Genomic DNA, 11,572 nt, shown 5'->3' on the forward strand with positions numbered 1-11,572 from the left:
GGGCTAAGACACAAACAAAGAAATGTGGTAATTCTTACAATTTCATTACTCCGCTGGCTCCTGCAGTCCTGAGATAGAGCTCCACTTTTGTAATTAAAAGCTATGAAAAGAAGAATATAAAAATAATCACTTTGTGATTAAAGGTCTCCTCCCAATGTTCCACCTCAGAAGAGTAATGCACCAATTCCTCTCAATAATTTCAAACTTTTTAAAGTGTCTATTCCCGTTGGTGAATTTTCTGTAGCTATATAAAGTGTTCCTAACTCCCTGCGTTCCCTCCTATAGGTTCATAACAGAAACCTCCTATCGTTGGATTTCGATCGAATCACCAGAACAGAAAAGGTCTACGATGACCACAGGAAGTTTACGTTACGGATCCACTATGACCATGCCGGTCGCCCCACATTGTGGGCACCGAGCAGTCGACTGAATGGAGTCAATGTCACCTACTCTCCTGGAGGCCATGTGGCAGGTATCCAAAGAGGCACAATGTCGGTGCGCATGGAATACGACCAGAACGGCAGAATCACCTCCCAGATATTTGCTGATGGTAAATCTTGGAGCTACACTTATCTTGAGAAGGTACGAATTGGTTGAACTGTAATAATGATTAAATAGTTTAAAGATAAAAAATGTAATATAATATTGGAGGCATGCTCTACAGATAAAGTGTAAAAGGTGTGTTTGTGTAAGAAACTTGTTATGAGATTTTAGACTGGAGTTAAAAGTTAACTTGTAATAATACAGAAGTGTTTGTGTTGCACTATCAGGCTCTGGAATAGATATCAGCCAAAATGTAATTAAAGTGTCTGGTGCATTGAAGACATACTTTGTTACCAAAGTCTGACAGCAAAGTTCAGCCTGAAATAGCTCTGATGAAAAGAACAGAGTGAAATGTCACTTTCTTCTGACTAATTGAAGGCAAGACTGTTTGGGTGAGGTGAGGAGCTGTTATTCTGTAGCTTAGGCATATAATATGAACAGCAGTCAGTCACCTTGTTAATAGTCTTTAGTCATAGCAACCTCTGAGCAATTTCTCGATGCCGCCTGTTGTGACAGCTTTACAACCTCATCATTTATTGGTCTAAGACAGGCACAGATGTAAATTTTAGATTTGCTTAGGTGAGAAAATTTGGCTTCCTACTGTTTGGATTAAAAGATCTGACAAATGAGCAAAATAGAAGCAGCTTGTGAAATCATCTCTTAAGGAAATCTTAATTTCAGTGGAGTATCAGCAACTCTGTGTTCATGATGAAAATTAGATTTGGACTGACACAAACTTGCGTAATATTTATCGCTTTAGACAAATTGCCTGTCATTTTGTGTTATTGGTATTAGACGTTATAACAGTAGCAATTTTCTAATTAATCTCTATCTTGTCTTATTGTGTCAGACATTGTGCTTCTGTAACAGCTTTTAGGACTGTGTGTTTGTGTAACAGAAAATATATCAAAGTGAAGCATTTGAATGCAGTCAGTCTTACAATTTATTAATATAACACAAAAAATCCTCTGTTTCTTCTTCTCATTAGTCCATGGTGCTGCTGCTCTACAGCCAAAGGCAGTATATCTTTGAATTTGACAAAAATGATCGGCTCTCCTCTGTGACCATGCCCAACGTAGCACGGCAGACTCTAGAGACCTCCCGCTCCATTGGTTACTACAGAAACACCTACCGGCCCCCTGAAGGTAACGCTTCAGTGCTCCAGGACTACAGTGAGGATGGACAGTTGCTGCAGACCACCTATCTGGGTACAGGCCGCAGGATCATCTACAAATATGGAAAGCTTGCTAAGCTTCTGGAGATTCTCTATGACACCACTCGAATTGGTTTTTCCTATGATGAAGTGGCAGGCATGCTAAAGACCGTCAACTTGCAGAGTGAAGGCTTTACCTGCACCATTCGCTACCGTCAGATTGGTCCACTGATTGACAGGCAGATTTTCAGATTCAGCGAAGAGGGCATGGTGAACGCTAGGTTTGACTATGTGTATGACAACAGTTTCCGCGTCACTAGCATGCAGGCTGTCATAAATGAGAAACCGCTGCCAATTGACTTGTATCGTTACGATGACGTATCTGGCAAAACAGAGCAGTTTGGTAAATTTGGAGTAATCTATTATGACATAAATCAAATTATAACCACAGCAGTGATGACCCACACCAAACACTTTGATGCCTACGGGCGAGTGAAGGAAGTCCAATATGAGATCTTCCGCTCACTCATGTACTGGATGATGGTGCAGTATGACAATATGGGGCGAGTGGTGGCCAAGGAGCTAAAGGTTGGGCCTTATGCCAACACGACACGCTACACATACGAGTACGATGCTGACGGTCAACTTCAAGTGGTCTCCATCAATGACAAGCCTCTGTGGAGGTACAGCTATGACCTTAATGGCAACTTACACCTTCTCAGCCCTGGAAACAGCGCACGCCTCACACCACTACGCTATGACATCAGGGACCGCATTACTCGCTTGGGAGATACTCAGTATAGGATGGATGAGGACGGTTTTCTTAAGCAGCGAGGGAATGACTATTTTGAGTATAATTCTGCTGGCCTGCTTGTTAAAGTGTACAACAAAGTGAGCGGCTGGAGCATTGAATACCGTTACGATGGCCTCGGCAGGAGGGTGTCCAGCAGAAGCAGCAGGGGCCAGCACCTGCAGTTCTTCTATGCTGAGTTGTCCAGCCCCACTAGGGTCACCCATATGTACAATCACTCCAGCTCTGAGATCACCTCACTGTATTATGACCTGCAGGGACATCTGTTTGCCATGGAGCTAAGCAGTGGGGATGAGTTTTACGTGGCGTGTGATAACATAGGCACGCCACTGGCTGTGTTCAGTGGATCAGGCATCATGATCAAGCAGATCCTCCATACGGCTTTTGGAGAAGTTTACCTTGACACCAACCCCAGTTTGCAGCTCATAATAGGCTACCAAGGAGGCCTGTATGAGCCTCTTAGCAAACTGGTCCACATGGGCAGGCGGGATTATGATGTCCTTGCTGGCCGCTGGACAACACCAGACCACGAGATCTGGAAACGTCTCAACAGCAACCACATTGTGCCATTCAACTTGTACATGTTCAAGAATAATAATCCTCTCAGCAATAACGAGGAGATAAAGTGCTACATGACAGGTAAGTTCTTTTAACAGACTTTATATGCTTTATGGCTTTAGAAGATTAAATTTTAAGAAAAAATAAAGCGCAAGTCCACCTAACCTTAGAGGACAGGAAGTTAGCTTCAGTGCAGTTTCGCTGGATTCTACTGATGATCAAACAAAGAGGCATTCATTTTAAGTATCATAACCTTTAAATGAATGTCTTTAAAAAATGTAGGCAATCTGTGGAAACATTGCAAACATAAAGAAAAGGACTTACTGTGGAATTATAACTTTCTATCAGAAAATGATTTGAGTGCAGTCTGCTTCTGTTGATGCTCAAAAGCAAGATTTTCTCTGAATCTTCCTGTAACAATTCTAAGTGAAAGTGAGTAGGACTTAAAATACTTTCAGTTGTATCCAAATAATTGAATATAAATAGAAGTTGACAGTATTTACGTGAGTCCTGCTAAAGCAATCAGTTATGCTTATAACTTGGTTGTGGAGAGCAAGCAAATATTAGCCTTCATTCCTGTGTATGACTGTTGTTGCTTGAAGCGCACAATAGTTATTCCAGGTTTTTCTGTCAAATTTTTTATGTTTTTATTCTTAACAACCTCACACAACTGGAAGAACAGACCCTGCCAGAATTAAATTCAAAAGCAGTGTGTTTGGGAGGATTTTAAGCACTCACTTGCTGGGAAACTGAGGTGTGGGGGGGTTTCGTGTATGTGTGTTCGTGTATACTTGCTTATGTACGTGCCCAGTAGCTATCACTCTGAAAATGCTCAAAGGGAACAATGCTATATGGCCAAGCCCTTTCTGTTGTTTAGCATTCAGGTCCTTTTCCAGAAATATCCTGGTTCTTTGTGGTGGGGAGGGGGTAAATGGCAGTGAAAGCACCTCGGTGGAGAAGGTGAGCACAATGAATCCATACAAACCATACAAATCTTTGTTGGTTGTATCAACCTCTTTTGCCGGAAGGAAAACAACATACTCAGTGAAATCCTTGTGGTTAAACCAAGCAGTAGCTGGATCTCTGTCATAAATGAATGTATAAGTTCTCATGTGTTCATGCTGCATTATATTTACTCCATAATGCCTTTTTGTGGAGGAATAATAATGTGTTTACCTTTTATTCTTTATCCTTTAATAACCTGAAGACAATACCGAGAGACGGAGTAGTCACTTTTTGCAAACACAAAGGCATTCAGCATCATAGTCCACCATTAGGGGCTCAATGGCATTTTAATGCTAAATAGACTGTTAGATAGATATATTGTAGTGGGTTTGCCTCAATTGTGATTGATAGCAGTGACATTTACATTCCTCTCACTAAATTGCCAGGGTCCTTTCATTGTCCTCAAACAAATTCATATTTAAAAAAGCTTTGTCAGGTGCCACAATGTGGCAGCGGCAATGTGTGAGAGACTTGCACCCCGAGTGTCACAGCAATGATGCTGTCTGTAACAAACACATGGAAGGGCGCGAGAAAGAAATCGATCAGGTTGGACAGGCTTTGCTTCTCTTAAGACCTGTAGCCTTCTCTGTGATATTCATAAAATATGACAGCATGCTATAGGGGACTGCAGCAGCACCTATAACCACAGTGTCGGTGGCTGCTATTAGAAGAACCACATTATCATGATTGGATGTATTTAAATCTCAGACACGTCACTTTCCTCTCTTTCAGCATCTCATTAGAGAGAAATTAATGCAGAGGAGCCCGCTGAGTCTTCAAAATATCTCGTGTTGAAGTCTTGGCTGCCTTGAAATGACACCAAATTACTGAATATAATTATCAGCACAGCAGGCACTCTCAGATGTCACTTGGCATTTCCGTAACCCAACTGCGTGTCATTAGTGTGGCACCTGCAGGAGTGGACACGAATTATCACAACTATCTTGAGTGTTTAGCATAGCTTTCCACTATCACAAACAAATCAAGCGGTCTGGCCGAGGTAGGAGCGTTTCATGGAAACAGTCTCGCCCACAAAATGTCAACTGTTCAGATTCAACAAATTAATTCTCACAGTTCTTCACAGTTCCTCTGAAGCCACAAACGATTGTGTCTACTAATAGAATATGTATATCATTTGTTTTGACCCTTCCCCCGCAGATGTGAACAGCTGGTTGGTGACCTTTGGCTTCCAACTGTACAACGTTATCCCCGGCTACCGCAAACCAAGCACAGAGGCCATGGAGCCATCCTACGAATTAGTTCGCACCCAGATCAAGACGCAGGAATGGGATAGCACCAAGGTAGTCATCCTTACTTATCCCACTTTTCATCTTACCTCGGATCGCTTTCTACTTCTGTCCCTCTCCTTTCCAACATCATTAGCAAATGGGCAGAGTCTATGTAGCCAGACTCCCAAAGGAGCTGGCAGCTATCAGGCCAAAACATCGCCCGGTATGCTGGTTGCTTCCCTAGTCCTCATCTTGGGGAATGGGGTCAGGCTAAATAGCTCTTGTAATTGTCCTGCCATTAGGAAAATTCACTCTCCCTTTCTTCTACCACTGGCCATTGATTTCATCTCAGCCTTACACTGTTAGCCAAGGTCTGAGAAGTAGTAGACATGCTTTGATTCTCGCTTTTATCAGGCCTTTTAAGTTGCCCCCAACTCACCTGAATTATTGAACAGGCCACTGTTGTTCTTGGGTTTGGTTACAGCTAGACTAGTGAATGCCACCCATCAAGAGGGAAGATTCATGTTGCATTACACTCTGGCTGCAACCTTAACATAGCCGGTATTGGTTAGAATGTCTTCTCATCTATTTGTAAGTCTAAAAGCTACTGGGGTGATGGAAGATTCTCTGATCTGACCAGCAGACTAATAAACATGGATACACAAAAAACTGGCAAAAACCCCCACTGTTACTATAAACTGTCATGCAGTATTTAGCTCTTAACAACTTATAAATGTCTGAGTGATGTTTTAGTTGGTGTCCCATTTATTTCAGAATTTATCCATCAATATTTATTCTATGACACTAAAGGTGAAGATTTTCAAAATTACTGTGAATAGAAACAAATGCAAATTTGTGATTTGCAAATGAATAGTTGATAAGTGCTCCTGCTCTCATGAGTCCTTTAAAAGTATTTGTAATCAAAAAATGAATTATCTCAGGCATTTCAGCAACACTTTAGTCAATTACACTGGAAATGAAATACTTATTCCTATTGTAATGTTACACATCATATATGCGTAGTGTAAATCTATAACAATCCCAGTTATTTCTTCATCTAACGTAAACTGTTTTGAAAGGGTTGTTGTCAGAACCCCTGGGACTAACTCGTGCATAAAGCTTGTGGCTAACATTCCACAAAGAAACCTTTGAACTCTCCAAAGGTGCCAATCTATAAATGAGCAACAAAAGACACTGCAGGTATTTCAGTGCCTAAGTGTAGATCCGCGGGGATCTGAGGGAATTGCGTTGTAGATTACAGACGATAAATGCAACACTCTTTCAGAAACACAGATGCACTTCTGATTGCTTTAACTGCTAAGAAAATCAGACATCTGGTGGCTTAAATTTTTTACCATCGGTTTCTCAAAAACACTCTTAGAAGGATAGAAGGACTTTCAATATGCTAAAATTAAATTAGTCATATATGAGACTATATTCAGCTCATCTATGTTTACTTCCCTCTGAAGTATTAAACATAAGTAGGTCCATTTTATTAATAATATAACTGAAAGGACATGTTTTATCTACAGACTCAGCCTTTCAATTACATATTCAAAAATACCCATAACAGACTTTAGTATATCTTTAAATAGAAAGTATGCCTCGATTGCAAGATTGTGTGAAGGAGTTTTGCCTTCAGCACACCTCTGAATATGTACTATAAATAATATGTAAGGAAGGTTTGAGATAATTAGTTGTTTTCCTGTGTATGTTGAAGCGTGTTATTCTTATCTAGAATTCCTGCTTCCAAAATGGTATTCTTAGGCGTTTAATGCATTTGATCCCCACTGCAGATGGACACACCGACCCAATTAGGTGCAGTGCAACTTTAAAACAGTACATGCTATGTGTTGTACAAATGGCTTTTTTAAAACTTTATTTTATTCATGCCTGCCTTTCTATCTTGTTCCATTTAAGCCCCTATTTCACCATGCTGCTGAATCCACCACAGATTGAAAAATGCTGTGAGGGGGCCAGAGAGATGAGCTGTGTGCTGCACAAGGCTTGATCTTTCATTTCGGCTCGTGCTGGAGGCTGATTGCACAGCATGCTATGTGAATGATGCCTCTCTGGGAGTGTCCTGGGAGGCTGCTTTAGTAAAGTGGAGGACATTGCCCCCTGTTCCTCTTCTGCCCTGGGACAGCTGACCGTGTCACATACTGGCACGGTAAACAAACATGGAGTGGCATGGTGTGAAGCGTACCCCCAGGCAATGATTCCCTGGGGGCCCTACAGTACAGCTGCCCCCACCCCCGTTTTTGTTTCCTCTTGAAGCAGGTTGTGGTGTCACATGAAAGAACAGGCAGATATGCCGGTCACTGCAGCCTGCTCTTCATTTCTCAGCCCCACCCAGTCTTCCAACCCTTAGCCATCCTTTAACAAAAGCACAGAGAGACGGAATTAGAAACTGTCAGGGAAACTTTAGATGTGACTGGTTGACAAAAATTCCTCAGGATGTTCACAACCTCTTATCTTAGGCGATGGCAAGAAGGCGCGATGCTTGAGAGCTTTTTTTTCTGCTGCTTAGATACTGTGGTGTTGGCTGGCTTCCATTTAATTTCATTCTCCTCTTTTTAACATGCTTCTTTCTTCCTGACAAATATCTCTTGTCAAGTAGCATTAGGACAAAGTATTAATTTTGGCTGAAAGCAGTATGGTATGTACACATTTGTAAACCCTTAAGGAACAATATACACTAGTTACCAGCAGATTCCCGTTTCATATTTGGCACAGCATGACTGTTTCACCCTTTTTCAAAATATCATGCCTGTCATAAATGATCAGGGAGATTTGCATTTGCTGACAAACACCTCTGCCCCTACCTTAACTATGTGTCAAGGTAGGGGCAGCTGCGATGCTTTGAAGCTGCATCATTCACAGCATCAAAGCATTATGGATTTATGTGCCAATAATAAAGGCATTTTCATTGTTATTTTCAACATGTAACATTATAAAGATGTCTAATTAAAAAAGAAGGAATGCACACGCACCCGCTCACAAGGTATATATATATATATAGTGTACATTGTAGTGTATACTTTACACTTTATTTAGTGTCAAATGTTCCTCACGTTAATATAAAAAGAATCGCTCATGCTGTGTAGTCACAGCACTGAGTTTGAAATGTTTGAAGTGTTAATGAAGCAGTATGAATCTCAGATTTGAAAAGGATGTATCTGAAATCAGACTGTGCTCCTTATTCCACATGCAAAGTAGGATAAGGATAAAGATTACAAATCAAAATGTGAAGCAATCACAAGTGAATATTTGGGAAATATCCGCAAGAACGATTTCAAACAAGCTCTTCCTCAGAGAATGAGCAAAAATATATATTTGAATGAAGCTGTTGCGGGGGCTGCGTAACTTAACAGTATTGTCTTTGTGGTTTTTTTGCAGTCTTTGCTGGGTGTTCAGTGTGAAGTTCAGAGGCAGCTGAAGGCCTTTGTAAAACTGGAACGTTTTGGCCAGATCTACAGAGCCAAAAGTGCTGGATGCCCTCAGACGGAAGATAAAAAGATCTTTGCTTCTGGTGGCTCAATCTTTGGCAAGGGGGTCAAATTTGCTATCAGAGATGGTCGCATCAGCGCTGACATCATCAGCTTGGCCAATGAAGATGGCCGTCGCATGGCTGCAGTTCTGAACGATGCATTCTACCTTGAAAACCTCCACTTCACTATCATGGGAATGGATACCCACTATTTTGTCAAACTGGGCTCAGTGGAGGGAGATCTGGCCCTTATTGGTATGACAGTGGGCCGACGTACACTAGAGAATGGCGTCAATGTCACAGTGTCTCAGGTCAACACTGTTGTCAATGGCAGGACTAGGCGCATTACTGACATTCAGCTACAGTATGGCGCTCTGTGTCTGAATACTCGTTATGGCAGTAGCGTGGATGAGGAGAAAGCCCGTGTGTTGGAGCTGGCTCGGCAGAGAGCTGTCGCCCAAGCTTGGGCCCGAGAGCGCCAGAGACTGAGGGATGGAGAAGAGGGCTCACGAACCTGGACTGAAGGAGAGAAGCAGCAGCTCCTAGGTTCAGGGAAGGTGCAAGGCTACGATGGATATTACATGGTTTCAGTTGACCAATACCCTGAGCTGGCAGACAGTGTCAACAACATTCATTTCATGAGACAGAGTGAAATGGGCCGAAGGTGACATGAACACGAGGCTCTCGAGTGACTGACTCAGATGTAGGACATGGGACTTCTTGCCAAAGACAGTTGTGTACATGACCACATGTTTTTTTTCTTTGACTGTGCTCAACTTGGTTTTTAATATACTGAAAAAAGAAAACAACATGGTTGCAATCAGTTGCACTGTATTAATAGAAGAGTGCCCTTCTCCTTTTGAAGATTCTTTAACAGTCTTTGCTCTCCAAGTGCGGCTGCTAGAGGATGAAAATTTGTGATGTCTTGTGACTCCATTTCCTCATCCCTGTTGGTGATTCTGTTCAAAGGAATCCAAGAGGAGTATTGGTAATGCATTATGTTCACTGGATCACTCTGCTGACAGACTTGCAGATTGTTATTCACAAGCTTGCTCTATTCTGCCTTTTTCTGCGCCTCAGCCAAGGAGATTCCTTCTCTTTTAATCACTTCTTTTTTATACTTGAAACCGTCATAGCCCCAGTCATCCATAAATAATGAGAGAGATTTCTGTTGGCGGTAGAGCCCTTCATCAGAACCCAGCTGAACTTGTCAAAGCACTTTCATTTGTGTGATGTCTTGTAATTTTTTAAAGAGGAAGCTCGATACTCATTTGTGGTCTTAGCTTGGAAGGCTTCGGTGCACCGTGACTGTGCATGTTGGCTTTTTTTATGAACTTTAAAATTAGCAAAACTGCTTAATTAAGCTTAAATTGTATGTGGTGGAGCCAACAAAGGGATGTGAGGTCACTTTTTTTTATTTGGTGTGTATTTTATTTTATAACCAGACTTTTTTTTTTTTCTCTATGAACAAAATGAAAAGCGAATAAATTCTTCTCTGCTTCTTTTGACTGTGGTCAAACAACTCGATTATAAAAACAGAGAAAAGCCAACCCTGTGAGAAAATACTGTGGAATTAATGTCTGTATTAAACTACAAAAGGTATTTTACAGGAATGGTTTGGGGTTATCTTTTAGTTTTGTTTTATAAATAGCTATATGAATTAACAGTATAACAAATGTGAATTTTAAAAAAATGTGAACTGTTGTCCCTTTTATTGTTAATTGTTGTACTTGAACAACGCTTAAGGGTGTTTGAACACATGGAATAAACTATGAAAGGTGGTTTAGTTAAATCAATTACTGTGTTTTTCATCAGACCACATGCATTTTACTGATCTCGGTTGCATATGAAAGGCTCTTTTTGTTTATCAGTGATCTTAAGTCAGTATTCCTCATCACAATGTCCAGTCACATAAAGCTCGGGATAAAAATACTTTATAAAAGTGAGGCTACAAAGAGGGTCAGTGACTAATCTCATCAGTGATACACGGTACATTAACATATTGGCTGTTGAGATAGATGGGCTTTGCGTTGTGTTGTGGGTGAGATGAAAGATACAAATTGCCTTTGCCCAAAGGGCTGCCTGCAGGTCAGCTTTGAAAGTGCTTTCATTCTCCAGGATAGGGCTCCGCTTGGTCCCATGGCTGGCTGAAATGCATTAGACCTGCAGGTGTACTACTTCCCGTTTACAGACTAAAGGTCGTCTATACATGGCAACCTTGAAAATAACTCTCGTGATCACATTTTAACTCCCATGCATCTCCCTCGGTGGGCAATGCAAGGGACAACTTAATGTTTCTTTATCTGAAAACGGACGCAGAGTCAAGACTATTTTGGAAATCGTGATATTGATTTAAATTCAGTTAGTTGTTGAACTATGCCAAGCCACTACACACTCTTGACTTGCTAATTTTCCCACAAAACATTTGAACATGTTCGTGTGACGAGAGCATGATTGAGTGTCTCAATCTGTACAAGTGAAAAAGTGAAAAGGACATGGGTGGGTTTTTTTTTCCTGCTCCTGGTCGATTCATTTACATTTTTCAAAAAACAAAAATAAAAACTATATATGTATGTTCTACATAATATGAATGATGGATATTTGCATTGTGGAATATTGCACTGAGAATTGTTGCGTCAGAAGACTGTATCTTTTTCTAAAGTTGACTCATTTCGAGTTTTGGTTTGTTCTCAACACTGTGTTTTTAGCGCTTCTATTTGACTGTGTAAATATGAGGACATCAAAGTGAGCTGTAAATAAAATGCAAATGTAGATACCTCTTA

General features: G+C 41.0%; 1 protein-coding gene across 12 annotated transcripts in view; it reads left to right on the forward strand.

The window, feature by feature from the left end:
- tenm4 (teneurin transmembrane protein 4) overlaps positions 1-11,572 on the forward strand; it is a 146,430-nt gene extending 134,858 nt beyond the window's left edge. For all 12 annotated transcript variants that reach the window (XM_004560521.5, XM_004560522.5, XM_004560523.5 and 9 more), the window contains 4 exons: positions 286-582; positions 1,532-3,146; positions 5,229-5,371; positions 8,699-11,572. In XM_004560521.5, coding sequence (XP_004560578.1) covers positions 286-582; positions 1,532-3,146; positions 5,229-5,371; positions 8,699-9,457 — 2,814 coding nt within the window. In that variant the 3' untranslated portion in view covers positions 9,458-11,572. The remainder of the gene's footprint in view (positions 1-285; positions 583-1,531; positions 3,147-5,228; positions 5,372-8,698) is intronic.

Source organism: Maylandia zebra, linkage group LG14, assembly GCF_041146795.1.
Source record: "Maylandia zebra isolate NMK-2024a linkage group LG14, Mzebra_GT3a, whole genome shotgun sequence".
Classification (NCBI taxonomy): Eukaryota; Metazoa; Chordata; class Actinopteri; order Cichliformes; family Cichlidae; genus Maylandia; species Maylandia zebra.